The 19,792-nt window shown below is 30.8% G+C and overlaps 2 protein-coding genes across 6 annotated transcripts in view; both read right to left on the bottom strand.

Moving 5' to 3' along the window:
• LOC126734274 (39S ribosomal protein L46, mitochondrial) overlaps positions 1-19,792 on the bottom strand; it is a 245,198-nt gene that overhangs the window by 46,965 nt on the left and 178,441 nt on the right. The window lies entirely within an intron of this gene.
• Positions 11,768-18,455, bottom strand: LOC126734271 (uncharacterized). Of its 3 annotated transcripts, XM_050437816.1 has the most exons (8): positions 18,301-18,455; positions 17,881-18,057; positions 15,888-16,213; positions 13,899-14,051; positions 12,696-12,837; positions 12,447-12,643; positions 12,038-12,392; positions 11,768-11,958 (listed from the first exon to the last, which is right to left on the bottom strand). In XM_050437816.1, the coding sequence occupies exons 2-8, from the start codon at positions 18,040-18,042 to the stop codon at positions 11,947-11,949; spliced, it is 1,347 nt and encodes a 448-aa protein (XP_050293773.1). In that variant the 5' UTR covers positions 18,043-18,057; positions 18,301-18,455; the 3' UTR covers positions 11,768-11,946. The 3 variants fall into 3 exon arrangements, with proteins under 3 accessions (XP_050293773.1, XP_050293771.1, XP_050293772.1); XM_050437814.1 differs by having other exon boundaries at positions 11,768-12,392; XM_050437815.1 differs by having other exon boundaries at positions 11,768-12,392; positions 17,881-18,054; positions 18,301-18,360.

Below are 19,792 nucleotides of genomic sequence, written 5' to 3'. Positions count from 1 at the left end.
CTATATGTTACATCCCCCTTTCTTTCCTAAAACTAACATTACTAAATAAAACTTTTAATTTAAATGAATCCTAATACTTAAATCTACTAGGCACTTTAACACTTCTACCAGATCGGGTTATGTAATGTTCAGTGTTGGTAAATCACTTTGGTAAATTGTCACTAGTCGGGATATTGTCATTCGTCACACACTGATCACCACCGTTTGTCAAAGTTAAAGTTTTATCTTTTACTGGAACGTCATTTTGAATTATCGGATATGTCTTAAAATTAGCGCCATTACTAATAAAATCATTAGAGCTTGTACTCAAGAACACTGGGTTTGGATTAGAACGTATAAAGGACGAGTCTGAAAACGGTCTCATTACTATCTTGAACAAGATAAGAACGGGGACTACTATGTTTTCTGAGGATTTTACCTGGTACTCAAGAGCTGCCTTTTGTAATCAATATGTCTTGCCCCTCCGAGAATTCCTTTCTCTACTTTGCCTGTTTGTCATAATAAACTTACGACTTGGAATGTTTATTTTGAATCTTTTTATAATTAATGTTTACTTTTTCATTTAAAATATTTTTAGTACCCGGTAAATTTGTCCTTAACAACCTTTTATTTAACAGTTCTGAGGATGATACATTAAGTTCAGTTAGTGGTGAAGTCCTATATTCTAAAACTGTCTTATAGATATCACCACCCGCATGTTGACACTTTTTTAAAATAGACTTGGCTATGCCTACAGCTTTTCAGCTAGACCATTTGATTTAGGATATTTTGGATTAAATGTTACTAATTCAAAGTCCCAACTTTTAGTGAACTCTTAAAATTCTTTACTATTAAATGGCATGTTATCTGATATAAAAGTCTTAAGAACTCCATGAGTGGCACAGATTATTTTTAGATGTTTAATCACTTCTCCTGCAGTCTTATAATCTAAAGGAATTAATTCTAACCAATTACTAAAATAATCTCTTAAAACAAGATAATCTTAAGCAGCATAATTATGTTAAAATGTCCGCGGCTACCTTTTGAAATGGAACTTGTGGCCTGTCATGCTGAATTAATCGTTCCTTTACATTATTTCTATTAAATTTTAGACAGGTAGAACGAAGACCTCAACATCAAAAATGTTGTTCTCAAAAATTCTCAATTCCAAAATGCCCAACATCTAATTTAGAAATTGAAATTTAGACAGCATTTTAAATCTAAGAGCTTTCGGAACTACTAACCTAAAATTATGGGAGAGCAAATCATTCTTCACGTGAAAGTTCTCTTTTACTTTAAAATACAATTTAATTTCAGGATTTAAAATTGTCTTATTACTTAATGCCTAGCCATATTTACAAAAGGTTATTACTTGGGTTAAAATAAAATCATTGTCCATAGTATTTTTTTATTTCATTTAGTCTTTCTTGAGAAATTGGCAATTCAATATCAACAGAATGTATAACTTCTTTCATTTCAACATCTTTTACGGATACTTTAGGAAAGATCTTGACAAAAGATCTGCAATATACATATATTTATGGTATATACTAATTAATAAACAGGCCGATTGTGACTAAACTGGCATTTATTAATATAACAGTACACGGTACACACGCGAATTGCAAAGCTACATAACCTATTACTTTTATTACATGTTCTCTTAATATTTTCGTTTTTAGAATAAAATGTTACCAATATAATAATAATAATACCCTAAAATAATTATATTCACATCTTGATAGTTATGGGTATGCAACTCAACCTACAGTGCAGAATTGGACAGTCTAGAGTAGACCAAAGCGGATAATATCTACTCCCTCCCGCAATTCTGCAAATACCTATAAGACCTCAAAAATAAAAATAGAAATACCTACAGTTAAATCTCTTAAAATTACAACTTACACATATAATATTAATAGCTAGCATACGAAATTAAACAGTATCAATGATATTAAGACAATCTCTGAAATACTTAAACTTAACCTTAGGTAAAGCTTTTGTGAAAATATCTACCTGTTGCCTATCAGTTGATACTCTAAAACAATTTTGCCTTGATCAACACAGTCTCGTATAAAGTGATATCAATATGTTTAGTTTGTTTGGATTCTAAAGTTGACGCCATCTTAATACAAGATTGACTATCTTCATAGATCAAAATAGGAAAAACATTTTCTTTTAATATTTCTGACAATAATTGCCCTATAAAAAGACATTCACTAACGCAAAATGAAAGAGCAAGATATTCTGCACTTGATAAAGCCACTATGTTTTGTTTCTTTGTTTTCCAAGAAAGAAGATTCTTATTCGTTTTTACTGCAAAACCAGATATGCTTTTTCTATCTTCATCATTTCCAAAATCGGAATCAGCAAAACTATATAAATTAATTTTATTAGGTGATTTAGAAAACTTAAGACCATAGTTTTCTTTTGACTTCAGATATCTTAAAACATGTTTTAAATAATTCCAGTGCTCTACTGTAAAATTATTTTGAAATTGACTAAAAAAGAATTTCGCAAAACTTAAATCAGGTCTAGATCCTTCTTTGTAAGCTATATTTTCCAACTTTTTATCAGTTTGCTTTTTGACATTTAATTTCAAGTTCGGTTGCATAGGAATGTCACTCAGTACAAGAATTCATATTAAATTAGTTAATACTTTTCTTATTAAGTCTTTTTGTGTAATAAACATATTGCCACCAACTTTATTAATTCCTAGACCTAAACACACAATATTCTTATTGTTTAACTTCTTTATTTTGAAAGCTTGAGACAATTTAGTTTCCAAGACATTTAATAGATCAATTTTATTCGAAAATATTATCAAGTCATCAACGTGGATTAATATACAACAAGTGTTAGAAAAATAAAGACATGGATGGTAAATAATTTGGCATTTGTCTGTTTCTTGAACTTTTACGCCTTTCATGTTTCTTTGTCACTTCCTAATCACTATTATTACTGTTACTTTCTTGTTCTAAATCTTGGTATATATTCTCTGTCTTTTTTCTATTTTCATTAACACATTCCTGGGTATTATGTTTTTCCCTTTCTTCTTCTTCATCTCTAACCGGAATCTGACACAAATCTATCTCCTTCTTACATCTGCTCATCAAAAACAACATTCTTTCCATGCACAACTTTCTTTTCACTCTCATACTATAGTCTATATCCATTATCTGAATAGCCAATCATAAACAGTTTTTCAGAGTGAGTGTCTAATTTAGATTTTCTTTCATTTTCATTTCTTTAGGAATTAAAATATATGCTCTACATCCAAAAAGTTTAATTTTCCCAAATATAGTTTTTTATTACCGTACCATATTTCTGCTGGCCAAACAAGTTTTGGTAATGAACGAGTCTCTGTGCGATTTATTAAATGAATGGAAGCTCTAATAGCTTTACCCCATAAGGATTTATCTGATTTACTATCAAAAATTAAGAATTTTGACTTTTCCAATATTGTTGATTAAACCTTTCTCCAACCCCATTTTGCTCAGGATTATAAAGAACTGTATACTGTATTCTTATCCCTTTAATTTTACAAAAATCTTTAAAAGCATTTGAAGTATATTCATCCCCATTATCACACCTTAATTTCTCAGTTTTAGTACCAGACTTAGCTTCTACTAAAAACACAAGCTGTTTAAAGGCTTTAGTAGCTTCACTCTTTCTTTCCAGTAAGAAACACATACAAAAATGAGAATAATGGTCAATGAATGTTATGAAATATTTCTTACCATCATATGTACTAGGTGTGATTAGACCACATACCTCAGAAGATATTATTTTCAAAATTCTTTTTGCTTTCCTCTCATCAGATACAGTTACTTGTCACAGTTGTTACAGTTGACTTAGTCTGTTTAGCTTCAATGCAAATTTCACAGGTAGGTGGGTATCGAGAAGAATGACCCCATCTTCCATGTTGCAATAATTGCTTGTCTATACTAGTATTAGCAAAATTAATATTTTCATTATAAAAAGTTGAATTTATTGTATATAATTTTTCATTTAAATTACCTTCCAAAATTTTTCATTTGTCTTCAAAATTACAACCTTATTATTTTTAAAAATTACTTGTAAACCGTTTTTCTCTAATTTTCTTACTGATAATAAGTTGTAAAATAATTTGTCGCAAACCCACATATTTTTAATATTAATTTTTCTATTGTAATTTGCTTGAACTAGTAAATTTCCCTCTTTTCTAGCAATAGTCTTTTCATCTTCTTTTGGTATATCTATATTACGCAAAACATATTTACTGTTGTATTTTTTTCTTGTTTTTTTTTGTAAAAGGTAAAAACACAAAATCTACAGCATCACAGAATCATCACTTCTCACTCATATCACATCATCACTTCTGTGATGCTGTAGATTTTGTGTTTTTACCTTTTATAAAAGTGTATGACCAGCATCTTTGGGATAATGGATGAATTTTTCGAGTTATATTTACTGTGATGTAAATATGGTAACAATTTTGTACTAACTAAATGATTAGTCGCACAACTATCTACAACAAATGTTACATTACAATTTTTGTTACATATATTTTCAGAAAAATTTGCACACTCATATGTTAAAAAGAATGTCTTCATCTTCCTCCATACTACTTACATTTTGAAATGCATGAGTCCCACCAGACATATGTCCTCTGAACGCCTCTCGGCAACCACCCCTGTACCTGCCTCTGGAATTTCCATGAACTCTTGATGACATCATTTCCAAAGGTTCTAAAAGGAGTTTCGCCTGCACTGTTCGGGCATTCCGCCCTTTAATGTCCTAATTTCTTGCATAAGTGACATTTGTAAGGAAAATGCTCTTGTGATGGGCTGCTTCTAGTCCAATTACCATTTCCTCGCTCACTGCCACGACCCATAAAAACTGCATCCATGTTCTGTCCTGAATTTAACTCTTGCTTTTTACCTTGTCTGGCCTCCTCCAATAATAATTTTCCTTTAACAAAATCTAGAGTGATAGCTTTCTGATTTTGGTAGAATATTTTATCTATGGCTGTTGTCACAGACTGGTAAGCTTCTGGCATTGCTGAGAGTAAATGTAAAATTATCTCTTGCTGCTCCTTTCAATTCGCTTACTATTTGATCAAATTCAGTGAGAAATATAGGTAGGTTGCCACCATTAAACTTCAGAGCTCGAAATTTTCTCTGCAAAACTACTTGTGTGGAAATACCTTTTTTTGAATAAGTCATACACAAAGATTCCATGATTTGCTTTGCAGTAGTTTTCGCCTTAAGCATTTCCAAAATGTTATCTGGCTACACATTATATAATAATTGTTCTTGCCTTGACATCACTTTTTGCAAACTTGTCCAATTCTTCAGCTGAAGTGGGAGGATTTTCTGTTAGGACATTTAGCACTCCTTGTTGTTCCAGAAGTAATTTGATTCTGAACTCCCAATTTGAAAAGGAATTATCGTCAAAGGGCTTAACATAAAATAATTGCTGCTGCTGTCTTACCGCTATTTTTCTACTGCCTTTTCCTTGTTTTCAGTTGCCAAATTGTATTCCCAAATTTCCAGGTTCTTCATCTTTCCCACAACCTGCCTAAATAATTCCTGGGCCCATAATCTATGGTATATACTAAATAATAGACTGGCCGACTGTGACTAAACTGGCATTTATTAATATAACAGTACACGGCACACACGCGAGTTGCAAAGCTACATAACCTATTACTTTTATTACATGTTCTCTTAATATTTTCCTTTCTAGAATAAAATGTCACCAACATAATAATAATACCCTAAAATAATTATATTCACATCGTGATAGTTATGGGTATGCAACCCAACCTACAGTGCAGAATTGGATAATCTACACCAAAGCGGATAATATCTACAATATTTATCTGGGAAATATTCAACTTTGAAATTATATTTCAACATTTTTAATTTTAAACGTTGTAACTAATATTTTCTGGCCATAAATAAAATGGTGACATTTTTGTAAACTGAAAGAAATGGCCAGATACTCCTTTTCAATCTGTGCCAAAATTCTGTTCTGTATCAGTAAGCCAAGGCCACGGGCCAAAAAAAGGCCACATATCCAGTTTGCAAAAAACACCCACCAATGCCATTTTGACTTGCATCAGTTTGTACTTCTGTTGGTAAATTTGGATCAAATATTTTTAAAATTGGTATTTCAGTAATTTCAGTTTTAATTTAAAAAAAAAAACCTCATTATTATCTTTAGTCCAAATCCATTTAACATCTTTTTTTATTAGACTTCTTAGTGGAGACAATAATTCAGACAGTTTAGGTAAGTATTTAGAAAATTAATTTATCATACCCAATATCTTTAACAATTCTTTTTTATTTTTAGGGTCTTTTTAAGAGCAAGCACTGCTTTGACTTACTGAGGATCAGGGAGTATGCCTTTAGACGACTTGTCCAACATAATTGTCTGTAAAGCTTTATATTGTACTTTGGACCTATTAAATTTTACACCATTTTTCTCTGCTCTCTTAACTACTTCTTTTAAACTTCGATCGTGCTTCTCCTCATTAATACTGCCTATTATAAAATTATCAAAATATATTCCAACTTGTAAATCACCAACTATTTTTTCATTTATTCTCTGAAAAACTTCAGGACTAACGTTTAGCCCGAAAGGTAAACGGTTAAAGCAAAATTTTCCAAAAAGAGTGATAAATGTACAAAGCTTTTTACTTTCATCGCCTAAAGGAACATGATAGAATCCTTCTTTCATGTCCAACACTGTAAAAATATTTTTATCTTTTAACTTCAGTGTTAATTCATGTACTGTAGGTATCGGAAACTGATCAAGAATTAAATATTTATATATTTTATTAAGATGTAGGGATTCAAGACATATACATAATGTACCTGAAGGCTTTTCAATTATTACAATATTATTAACCCATTCAGTTGGCTCTTCCATTTTAGAAATTATCTCTCTTTTCTCTAAGTCTTCTAGAGCAGCTTTTAGCTTCATTCGTATAGCCTCTGGAACCCTCCTACAAGCACTGCTAACAGGTTGTGCATTGGATGCTAAAACAATCCTATATTTATAAGCTATTTTACCAGTACCATCAAATACTGTTAGAATTTTTTGATAAAAACTGTTGTTTTTCACTGCCAGGCAATTTCTTGGTCCATGCCTCGTATTACATTTAAAACAGTCATATATCTGGTCCTGATTTGCGCTTTTACCATTCTTGACCACTATACTGTCCACCTGCTCTGCACTTCTTATGCCTTTCATTTGGTGTTACTAGCCTCTGACATTTTGCATTGTGCTTCTGCCATTTCCAGAGTTAAGCTCCCAGTCCTTAACAGCCTTTCTTGTAAAGTTGAGTCTACTATGCCACTTACTAATTTATCACGGATTAAGGAGTCTTGGAGACCACCAAAATTACAAATTTTGGCCAAAACTTTAACTTCGGTCAGGAAATGATCAATCTCCTCCCCCTCCTGCTGAACTCTTGTAAAAAAATTAAATCTATCATAAGTTTCATTCTTTAGCGGCTTGCAGTAGTCTTTAAATCTTCTTCTTACCTGGCCATACTTAGTCTTATCCTCTTCACTCATCTTAAAAGTATGAAAACATCCTGAGCCTCCTCCCCCGCTAGGTTAAAGAATATAGCAATTTTAGCTTCATCATCCTTTTTGTCAAACCCAGCAGTCTTCAAATAATTGTTAAACGAGCTCAAAAATTTGAGCAACTTGTGGATCGAATGAGATGCTCTTAGGTGGCTTAAAAATCATTGCCTTTTCTTGATTTAATAAAGTAAATTTCACAAGTTACAAGCTTAAACATTCACTGACACCATGTTTTAGTTATGTTACAACTAATTTTATAATACTTGCAATACTTTTTACTTATCTTGAAAATAAATATTAAGTTTAACTCATTTTTTATTCTGCTAATTAATTAATCTAGTATACTTAGTATACTAGGTCTAGTATACTAGGTCTATACTTAGTATACTAATCTAGTATACCAGGGCTGTCGTATGCACCAGTCTGTACCAATACATACTTATTTAATGCTATATGTTACAGTAAGTACTAGCATCCAATATGATATTTGTAGTTTGAAAACATAAAAGGAATAAGTTGGATGATACCTGAACGCACAATATTGCAGTTCAGTTTACCTTAGAAATTGAAAGAGATGAACAAACACCATTATTTGATATCTTAGTAAAGAAACGTGGATTTTTATAGTGTATTTGTTGATTTTTACTACTTTCTTCATTTCCAATCAAAATCAATCATCCAAGCAACATAAAAACTCACGAGATCCAGACTTTTTATATGACATAAACTACTGCATGAATTTCTGAGAGGACAATCAAATATTTTATAAATCTGATAGTTAATAAAAGTAGTCCATTAACTATTTTTGCAGAGGATTTTTTATCCATTTTATGAGAAGTTTTAAAATTTTATCATCTTTATACGAGCAAATTGTTCCTTGGAAACCGTGTATATCAAGTAAATCCATGTTTTTAGGAAAATCATATTAGGAGCCCATAAGAAACGAAAGGATATCATAGAATATTGATTGATAAGAGTCGTTAGTTTAATATTAAGAGGGTAAAGAAATCGATAAATTCCTTCAAGTTAGAAGTCAAACAAGTCAAAAAAGAAAACAGACAGCTCTAAGATGCCCCTCTATTTTCTGCTGTCCTAGTAATATTTCTAGGAAACCGATGATGGTAATTTTATTCCGAAAGTAGAGGGAGATATGCAATAACGTCCAGGAAATATTCCTGGACGAATACAGCAAGTATATCCTTTAATCCTGATAATATTTCCGGAAATGGAAAATTCCTTTAAAGCCTAAGATGTCAAGTATAATTTATTTGAAAAAATAGATGCAAATATAAGTAGATAGATTTTAGTGGCAAGTTTATCAATTGTTCAAAAAAATAATGATAGATCAATTTCAGTTCTATTCAGAGAGCAAAAAATATTATTCTTTCATATCTTAGTTTAGGAAAAGCGTTAGTAATTTAGTATCCATAGGATATGCATTCCTTACTATTCGGGTCACATAATCAAAATCTGAACGTAGGAAAAAAAGTCACTATATTCAGAATTTTTACACGTCATAAATTCCTGAATGGCGCAGGGGCTATATAATCATCCCCTATGGTCATATCAATATGATAGTAAATGAAAAAGCTTTAGTGAAAGCTCTGGTGGAGGCTTTTTCATACGTTTCATGAAAGTTTTGGAAATTTCTCAGCCTGTACGAGCAAATTATGCCATGAAAAGAGTCTGAACAAGCGAATCCATATATTTAAGGAAACCATATCATAGATAAGAAACGACAGAACATCATGGAATTTCCACTGATCACAGGATTCGTCGCTCTTTAAGAGGGTGAAAAAATCGATAATATGCCCTTTAATGCAAACTAAATTAAATCCTACATTGGTTTAAATAAACCAGCCCTAAAGAACTTGCCTGTTTTCTGCTTTCCTAGTAATATTTCCAGGAAAACGATGGTGGTGGTTTTACTCCTAAAATTAAGGGAGATACACGACAAATTCCATAAAATATGTCTTCCAATACAACAAGTACATTCTTTGATCCTGATACGTTTTACGGAAATGGAAACACCCCTTGTACGGGCAAAGGTTAATTTAATCGAAAAAAAAACGTTTAGAACTGATGACAATAAGTGCATGGATTTTAGTGGTAAAGCTTTATAATTTTTCCAGACAATTTGCAACTTTGAAAGTAAAACTGGATCCAGATTATGCATATTCTTAATTTATATATAATTCGAATTATATAATAATTCTTAATTTAATTGCAAAACATTTTCTTAGTTTTTAATTTTGGAAAGCTTTCTAGAGATATCCCCAACTTTCCGCTGTTTTGCCAAATAGGAAGATATTACTTATAGAATGGCAATTCTTCAAGTAGACCCATAGACAGTCTTCAGAGCCTCCTTTTCGTAAGAAAAAAAATACGCCTAGAAAAGAGAGTGATTGATATCCATATTGTATGGAGCTTTAATTGATACTATATTTATTGATATCCGTACTTGTTCCTTGGTCTATAGGTCATATGAAAAATTTAAACCAAGAAACTAAAGAAGTCACGAGATGCAGAATTTTTGCACGCTAGAAAGAGCAGAATGATTTGCCACAGGATACATAGTAATACATAAACATATTGATCTTCGTACCATATGAAAACTCTCCATGTGACGTATGAATCATACGTCACATTAGTTTTAGTTAAAGTTTAAGAAGTGCCTATACAAGTAAATTATTCCATGGAAACAGTTCTTGAGAAGCGAAAATGATTAAAGGAATACATATTAGGAGTACATGACAAACAAAAGCACGTCATCGTATATATACTGTATAAGAGTCGTTACTTTTTAATATAGAGGGTGGAAAAATCGATAAAAGTTCCCTGAAGTTCTCGCTTATTCTGAAGTAAATTAAATCCTACTTTGATTTTATAGACCAGCACTAAGATTCTCGCCTGTTTTCTACTCTCCTAGTAACATTTCCAGGAAAACGATGGTGGTGGTTTTGTGTCCAAAGCAAAGGGATATACGCGACGAAGTCCCGGAAGTATTCCTGGATGAATACAGCAAGTACATCCTTTGTTCCTGATAATTTTACCGGAAATGGAAACACATTTGTTATGCAACAATTTGTGACTTGAATTTATTTAGAAAAAAAAGCCTGACAATGGATGCCAACAAGAATATCGATTTTGAAAAGGAAATTTTATAAATTGATCTAGGCATTTTGCAGGCTTTTAAAGTAAAACAGGATTGATCCATATTAGGCAATATAATTCTTGATTTTGTTGAAACAAGTTTCGTTAGTTTTTCTAACGATTCATTAGAAAAGCATAACCATCAGGAGGTTTCTTTTTCTTATGATACTCAAAGAACCTCAATTTCGTTCGTTCTCAATTTTACCAAGGAGGCATGCCTAATATCCATGTCGAAAGGATAAGACTATAATATTAAAGGAATTTCCATGTTTCTTCGGATATTTTAATAGGGACGCAGAACGGTTTAGAGGTCAATGTGGTAATGTAAATAAATCAGGGTAAAAAAAATCAATAGATAAAAATATATACCTACATGTAGGCAAGAAATCTAAATGAAGTCATAAAACTGGTATTGATTTTTAAGATATTAATAATGACATGCATAATGCAGTTCTATTTTGATCAAGATAATAGCGATAGCTGCAATCAAAATTAAATTCCCGGAATTATGTAAGTCGTATATTCCTGTAATAGCTTAGACGCAAAAACTCCAAACACAACAAAACCTTACTATTGAATCCTATCCATTATAAAGTTAATGTTCCCGAAATTCCTCTGGAAATCTATATTAACTAAAGGCTATCTGCCACCACAAACATATATGTTACAACCACCTCAACATCCTTGAAATTTCAAAACCTCTATATCCCTCTATCCTCCAATAAGTTTCCTCAATTTTTTGGATATTTTATTAGAATAGCATAACTTTGAAGAGATATGTTAAAGTCTGTGCCAGTTTCCACATGAAAAAGGATAAATGGAAGGTAAGAAATTTCCATGATAACTTTTATGCAGTATCAGGAATGGAGAAGTTTTTTGGAGTCTCGGGAAACAAGAGATGCAAAAATCCATAACATGGTTTTTAGTGCCATCTAGTAATAAAACTCTCTACGACAGCTACGAAAATCAATGACGTATCGAGTATTGTATTTTTTGTGACTGAATTAATCTAGCTGTCTATAAAGGTTAAAATATATTTTAAAACAAAAAGCAACTAATAGCAAAAGCCAGCAATTTATTTATTTAAAAAGCTACAAAATTAAATAAACAATGTTAAGGCAATATCGACACATATATTTATTAACCGCTCAGTCTTTAGGATATTTTTCAGTCTGCTTTCCAAGTTTTCCATTTCCTCCTCCTACACTGTGATCAGCCTCGTCACGTTCAGCTGCTAATAGCGCATCTGTTGAAGATGAAACTTCATCTTTACATGTATCTTCTTTTAAGATAGTCTCTAGTTCAAAAATTTCAATATCACATACTTTTGAAGAAGAAGCATCCTTATCTTGAGTTTCGCCTTCTTCAACTAAAACGTTATTCAGTTCACTTTCATAAGTACTACATAATTCGGTATCTTCATCATCGATTTCTATGACATTTGAGGTTTGCAGTGGCACCAACTCTTCACTGATTGTCAAAGCTTTTGAACTTTTCCTTAAAGGTTTGACTTGCTTTTCAGAAAATGTGATTTTAGGTTCGCTATTATCACCGTCTTCCGAGTTTTCTTCATCTACGTTTTGGGATCTTTTTTCGCTTAGTTTACGTCTTAGTGCCATCATACATTTTAGGGTTTGCAAAATCATGTTTTGATTTTTGGGTTTTCTTTTGGCGATTAATCTAGAAATAGGTTTTATGAGCCAAAAGGATCTTGGGAGAATAGTTTATACATACCGTCGCCGCCGCTCTTTAGCTTCTGATCTGTAAAATGCCAATATGTAACTTTCATCAGTTCTTGGAGGAAATAATGAGCACTCTATGATATGACTTAAGCAGCCTAGTTTTATTGATTGTTGAGTTTTGTCGTCTTCATTAGTTTTAGCTATTTCCTTTTTGTGATAGAGCCTATGTAAGATCATATTTAGGAGCATCTAAAAATAAAATTTATTGAGGATCAAATAATACTTAAATTAAGTGACTTACTGATTTATAAATAACTATGTTGAGCCATAGAAGCAGTGAGAAAAACAGAATTGCTCTAAGTAGGTTCCGTTTTTCATAAAAAAGGTTTATCCCAAGAGGAATTAAAAAGAAAACTGGTATTATTGTAAAATAGCAGCAGAAGCTAAAAAATATTCTATAAATATCAGACAGAAATACAGAAAAAGTCTGACCATAAAAAAATAATTCCTAGGTTTTACTTTTTAAAGGATATAAGAGGGTAAAAAGAAGTGAAGTAGATATATCATTTAAACTATAAATACTTTAAAACATTTACTCGAATGTGCAAATTTTGTTTTCACTAGAAATCAGTAGCTTTTTTTGATAAAGTAAAAAGAAAATCAGATCTATTTCATTGAAACATACTATACAGGGTGTCGAAGACGAAAGAGTTTTCCCTGAAAATCTTGAAAAATACATTGTTTAGTCAAAACGGCTAAACACTTTTTAACGGCTAAACACAAATTTGATATTGAGGAGACATTTACTTACAAAAATTCCGTTTCTCGGGGTCATTCCTTTACTTCCCAGAGCCCCTATGTTACTTAATTTAAATGCTAATAGGGGTCAACTGATACCTTGAATTAAATGTAATTTTATTTTCTACATAGCTCTATTTTAATTTTTTTTTATCAATTCGTTCTTAAGAAATAAGAATAAATAAGAATAAAAACATAAATTTTATTAAAATTAAATTATTATTATTATTTAAATGAAAAAGATAAAAAGTATAAGAATATAACTGTTGTTTGCGCACATTAGCGAACATTTTGAGCATTATTTACTCACATTCGTTAACAATTCTATTTCAAAGATCTTTAAAGGAGTCAGGTTTCGAGGCAAATAATTTGGTTCTTAGATGACACCTTAAAAAAAAAACCAAAGGATTTTGTTTAGCTGTTTTTGGCAAAACAATTTATTTTTCAAGATTTTCAGGGTGGACTGTCTCGGACCCTGTATTTTAAGTATTAATCAAAACATATGATAAAATGTGATAAAAATACTACAGATATATTTGTGTTAGTATCTACTTTGAAACCCTTTTATCCCTGTTAGGAGTATATCCCGGAAAGAAGTTTTTTAGACTATCAAAATTTTGTATTTTTTAGAAAAGAGCTAACTTCTTAACCTAAATAATTTAATCTTTTCCAGAAAAATACATGAATGAACTGTCTATTTACTTACTAAACAATGGCGGTAAGTGAAAATATCGAACCAATAAAAATCTTATGTAGTTTGCTTCTTCTATCTAATAACGAGTACATTATTTTTGATAACTCCTCGAAGATTCCCACGAATGATAAGAGCGCTGTCAGGACGAATGGTAATTCCAAAATCCTAAAATATTATTTTAACAAGTCTTTTAGATTTACATCAGGGTATTTTGGAAATTGTATTTTTAGGTTACTGGGATATATTTTGATAGGTAATTGTGAAAGAGTCAAGGGTCTAACAAGGGTTTCTTGCAAAAGCGAGATCAAAATTGGTTTTTACCGTTATAAGTTTCAGTTTTTTCTTATAAAATTTTGAATACATATTAATATATAACTTCTTTAAATAATAACTCATTTGTAGAACACAAAAAAATTTATACAAATTTTCCAGTGGCGTAAATATTGATGCGTGTCATCCTTTCCTCTCCTTTCAATATTTCATAAGGAAAATCCATTTTTTAATTCCTTGATTAATAAAAAAATTAACTTTTCAAGTTTTTTTTCGATTTATGGATTTTACAGTAATTTATGGCAATAAAGTACATATACCCAACACTGCAGTATTCATCTGCGGGGGTTGAAGAACCTGTTGAGCGCGTCTCTGCATGGCGGATATGAGGAAGAAATGGAGCATCGGCTAACGATTATTATAATTTATGCCGCTGATCTAAAACCTGTTTGAGCTAATTGTTGAGGTTATATCGCGGAGAGATCCATGTCGATGGAATATGGAATATGAAATCCTCTGAACTGTGGTGGGAGGTGTAAACCACCACATTTCGGAGGATGGTAGATCAGTAAAAAAATGGAAAAATCTCTTAACAGGATGCTATGCAAATGCACACAACACCATTTGGCATAGCACTGGAACAAACAAACGAAGTAAGTCACTAGAAGATTACTGTGCAACCTAAGGCATATATATGCTTAATGTGGAGGGATGATCCGACATATCAGCAACATACTCTGCACAGAGGTAATTAATCTAACCCTGTGCAAAAAACGCATCTGTGACCTTATGACAAGACGGCACGTATCTATCGAACCCAGTTTGCCAGATCACAGGTACATAAGAGTCGAAGTAAAATCTGCGGACACTACTCCGAGGATTTACGGAAATCCTAGGAACTGGAGTCATAAAGAGACATTAGGACGCAACCCGAATAACTGTTCAAGAGAGGCTGAAAACCATCTAGAGCTCAAAGGTTTAACAGAGTCACTTACAGAGGCTTAAGAGAGGTATTTGAGAAATCATATTACCCTAGCAAACCATGCAGGCTCCTGCCTGCATGGTTTGCTAAAACCTCTTGGGGAACCAAGAACTGAAATAGTTTAGGCGAACAGAAAAGGAAAACTTTTTAAAAAAGCAAAGAGAATGTATAAACAATAGCAATGTAATATCCCATGAAAATCGCAAAAGGAGGATAGAGGAAACTTTTTACGGACCCAATTGAGAAAACAGCAAATGCAAGAGCATACAACGAAAAAGCCAAGGAACCGCAACAGACCCTTCATGTAGAAATTCTAATGGAAAATATACGACAATCGAGGAGAAGACGCTCGGCTTAATGCTGAACATCCACTTCCCGGGAATGGAAATTCTCTAACACAGGCCTCATACTCTGTTATTCCAAACAGAAGAACTGGTAACTAGCAAAAAAGGTTGTAACCTACCAACCTAGGCACCACGAATCGAAACAGAACGAAGAGCAACAGAACTAAATAGCACTGCAACAGAGCAGACCACGACTGTAAGGAACCAACTGGTAAAACCCAGGCGGAAAGTTTAGTGGGTAACCGGGCCGGAATTCCACACTACCGAGGGTTGAAGAACTAGCGGTGTTCATAAAGAATTCCTTCGCCGACAAAAAAAGTACATGTAGAGGTCATCAATAATTCAAATTATTCGGTTATGTTGATATACATATATAAATAAATTTAAAGCTAAGTTATACGTTACCTCAAAGTATAGGCAGAACTACACACCACAACAAAAACGATATATTTAAAAAACGAATGCACCGAACATAATCGATTGCCTTCACTATAACCCATATACAAATAAAATGCACACAGTGCAGCTTGTGCAACTACAATATGAGTTGGTAAATTTTCGAAGAGATCTGGATCGATTCTTCTTTTAAAGTTCAGCATTTCTCCTAAGTTGATAGTATTCGTTGTGACTATGAAGTAGCTCATATAGCTGAGGTAGCTGGATAGTAGCCATAGGCTGTCCGTGAGTCTGATGCGTAAATATTGGGGAAAGCATTGTCGTTTTAGGTACACCTGAAAATTTATAAGTTGTATTAATAGCTCTTATTTTGGTTTCAAAATATATAGCTAAAAAGTGCTAAATTAACAAAAATCAAAATGTTCATAATATTATGATCAGTATCTTAAATTTTTGTCAACCGTTAATCGTTTTATCTGTAATTTAATTTTTATTAAAACTATTGAATTAGTAGTATAATTTTAACATGTAATTTTTTCTAAGTATAAATACATTTAACTTACAAAATATTTAACTTAAGAATTTATACTTTTTTGTAATTTCAGAAACTTTGTGTTTTTTTTATCTACATATAGTTTATACATTTATTTCTTTTTTCACCTTAGTTTGTCTATATTTCATTTTATCTTATTCAGTTAATATTACTAAAATGTTAAGAAAATTAAAATAATTAGGCAAAAAAAAATAGATTATTATAATGAAAAAGTGAAGATTTAATATTAATTAAAGATAATTTTTAGTTCAGAAAACTTGAAGAATTTTGAACTTTAAAATCTATAACAAATTTAAATGTTATTTAAATTTGGACAAGTAGCTTTTATTAAGAAGAGTTTATTTTAAAAAAAGAATGATGAAAATTTTACTTCATTACCTTTTTATTATATTTAAATTTTATTCTTATATTTTAGACCTTAGTGTAGATTTTATGCTTATAATAGTTGTGATTGTTTTATGTTGAACATCAAATCAAATTAAAAAAAAAATACCGAATTTTAAAATGCCACTTTTTGATTCAGGACGCCTAGAATTGAAAAATATTTTAATTTTGTTTTTTGATAAATTTAATTTTTCATATTTTGCGAACTTTAATTTTTTCCAATTAAAATATTCAAAAAAGAATTAAGAATTTAGTCTTGTTCTCTAAACCAAGGTTATATACTTTTTGTTAAGACTTCTTGCCAAATAACTACTAAAGTGTTACTAAATAATTGAGGTTAAAATATTCCAGATTAATGTTTTTTAATGACTTTTTTGAATTTTTTTAATTAATATTATTTCTTAGGTTTTCTTCTATTTTAACATTTCCCTTTAAATAAAAATTAATTTCAATTAAAAAAGTCCTAAATTAAAAAAAATAGACTTTTTTTTAAGTATTTCTTAAGTGTTTATAGGTTAAAAGATAAAATATTCCAAACTCATTATGTGAACAACTCTTAATGTGAACCCATTTTTTAATTAAACTTTTTCTTAAGATTTATCTTCTACAAATGTACAAATTGATTTAAAAATATAGGGATTTAAATCATAATGCTTAATTTTATAAAACTTTCAATTTAAAATTTAAAAAAAAAATAAACCATCATCAATATTACAAAAAAAAGAAAAATACAAGAAGCTTTGAGTTAAGAACATATACAAATACATACATGAATTCAAAATTAAAGCTTAGTCTCAAATTAAAAATTACACCTTTTTCAACAGTTTAACACTTTTCTTGAAATCATTAATAATTAAACACTTAACGTTTAAAATATCAAATTTAAAAAAATTATAATATTAAAAAAAATGCCTTTTTATAATTAAATTTTTGAATTAAAATTGTGTTAAAAAGTTTCAAATTAAAAAAAAAACGATTGGCGCCAAACCGACTTTCTATGCGTGTAGCAGCTTTTAAGAAAGTCGCGCTTTGCTTGTAAAATAAATAAATTGGTTTTTAACTTACGTCCAATATCTTCTCAAAACAGCTGTGTACTATACACCATAGTATCACAAACCATGTAACACCATTACACAGGGTGTTATTGAAATTATCTCCGAATAACTGATGTAAGGAGCTTGGTATAGATGTCAGTTCTGTGCTTAGAACGGTACGTATTACAGACATATCTTAAAAAGTCTTCTATAAAAAAAAACTTATATATTTTAAACAAATTACAGATGGCAGCATAAAACAAAAATGAATAAAGTTACGACAACCAAGGCAAGTAATGCCATTGAAGGTCATTCGTAAATAAACAGCGAGGATTCGATAATCAGCCGACACACACATTGCACATTATTAATCATTTATTATATGTGTAAAAAGCAGATAAAAATTCATTGCTACATGTACAATTTTAGAATTCTAACTACTAAAACATACCTGACTTTTTTAGGACGGTTCTAAAAAGCGAATTTTTATCTGAGTTGTTTTGACATTTTCATTACAAGTCGGTTTAACCTAAAAGATATTTTTAGACAGAAATACATGGAGGAAATTCCTGGCTTCGTCTGGTTGGCGGATAACAGGAAGCTTGATCAATAAATAGGATTGTATGGCGCGTAATTTGAAAACTCTGTTTAGTCAGTGTTATACATCCTGTAGCAGTTTGAAGGATTATGGAAAACGAAAAATGCTTTTTTAAAATATCCTAGAGAAGAGTACACGTATTTTAAAACATTTGGCCATATACTAATATAGGTTTTTCATTGCTTTGTTCTTGACAAAAATACAGACAGATACGCATTCCTGGAATGTCATGTACCTTATCCCTAGAAGAATTTAAATACTTGTAATAATTTTTTTCAGATGTCCTTTCCTTGTCAACCTTCCATATTTTTCGTTTTTTCGAACATAAGAAAAATTAAATATCAACATTATTCAAACATTGCGATAAGAATCATAGGCACGTATCATGTATAATAAATATATAAATTAATTAGCAATTTATATATTTATCTCGATGTCGATTGAATGTTGTTGCTCCTTTCTCCCTTTGGGTTCAGTTTAAAAAAAAAGTTGCTCTCTTTTTTTAGTAATTATTGACTTTTACATTTCCTTTTATTTTGTTTAAGCTTTGTATCTAAATTCTATATTTTTATATGTCTCCCTTGGATAAGTTTAAGTTTCTTAGTATAAATTAGATTTATTTTGATCTACAGGGGTCTTTCATAATATACTTGCTTTCAAGTAGGTCTACTACTATCAGTTTATTGCGAAAGGAACCTGTTTAGTCGTTACTTAGTAGCCATGAGAGTTTGAATCAATAGTACCATTATTGCTATTACTTTAATTTAAATATGTACCCGCTTCGTCCATAAGAACATGTTCTAGATCTTCTGCCATTCTGTTTATTTTAAGTGTTTTAATACATTCACTCGTAATTTGTATATCACTGCTAAATTAAATTGTTTTGTATAAAAAATTAAATTTTTTGCTTTTTAAAATTCTTATAGTTTATGAACCTTCTTTTTATAATAATAATATTGTGTTTGCACTTAAGCTCATAACTTTAAAATCTCTTGCCATATTAATGTCAATATAAGCTTCAGCTCCTGCAATATAATTAGGCACTTTGTAAAAAAACTATTCCATTTTTAGATTAAGCCTACTATTTTTTTATAAATAAAATTATTTAATTTTTTTGTGGGAACAGAAGTTAATATAAAATTTGTATTTTTACATGAATTAATAAAAGTATGTTTCTAAACTTGGGGTATTTTTTGTTTTGAAAATCATTTGAGCCGATATAATTACAACAAAGTAGTTTTAAAGAAAATTTTCCAATAACATATTTGCATTATTTGTTATCCCTTATTATGTGATAAAGCCTTTATAAAATGATTATATGATAGGGAGCATTCAGATGATCTGT

This window comes from Anthonomus grandis, chromosome 3, assembly GCF_022605725.1.
Source record: "Anthonomus grandis grandis chromosome 3, icAntGran1.3, whole genome shotgun sequence".
Classification (NCBI taxonomy): Eukaryota; Metazoa; Arthropoda; class Insecta; order Coleoptera; family Curculionidae; genus Anthonomus; species Anthonomus grandis.
Note: the sequence above shows the minus strand (reverse complement) of the source record. Positions and strands in the feature narration are given on the sequence as shown.

What these genes read in the sequence shown, in the direction of transcription:
- LOC126734271 (XM_050437814.1), bottom strand. Translation starts at nt 18,042, where the DNA reads ATGTCTGTAATACGTACCGTTCTAAGCACAGAACTGACATCTATACCA. An exon ending in AGTTCTGCCTATACTTTGAG is followed by an intron (nt 14,052 to 15,887) that starts GTAACGTATAAC and finishes ATAATATTTTAG; the next exon opens with GATTTTGGAATTACCATTCG. An exon ending in TCACTTACCGCCATTGTTTA is followed by an intron (nt 12,838 to 13,898) that starts GTAAGTAAATAG and finishes AATATTTTTTAG; the next exon opens with CTTCTGCTGCTATTTTACAA.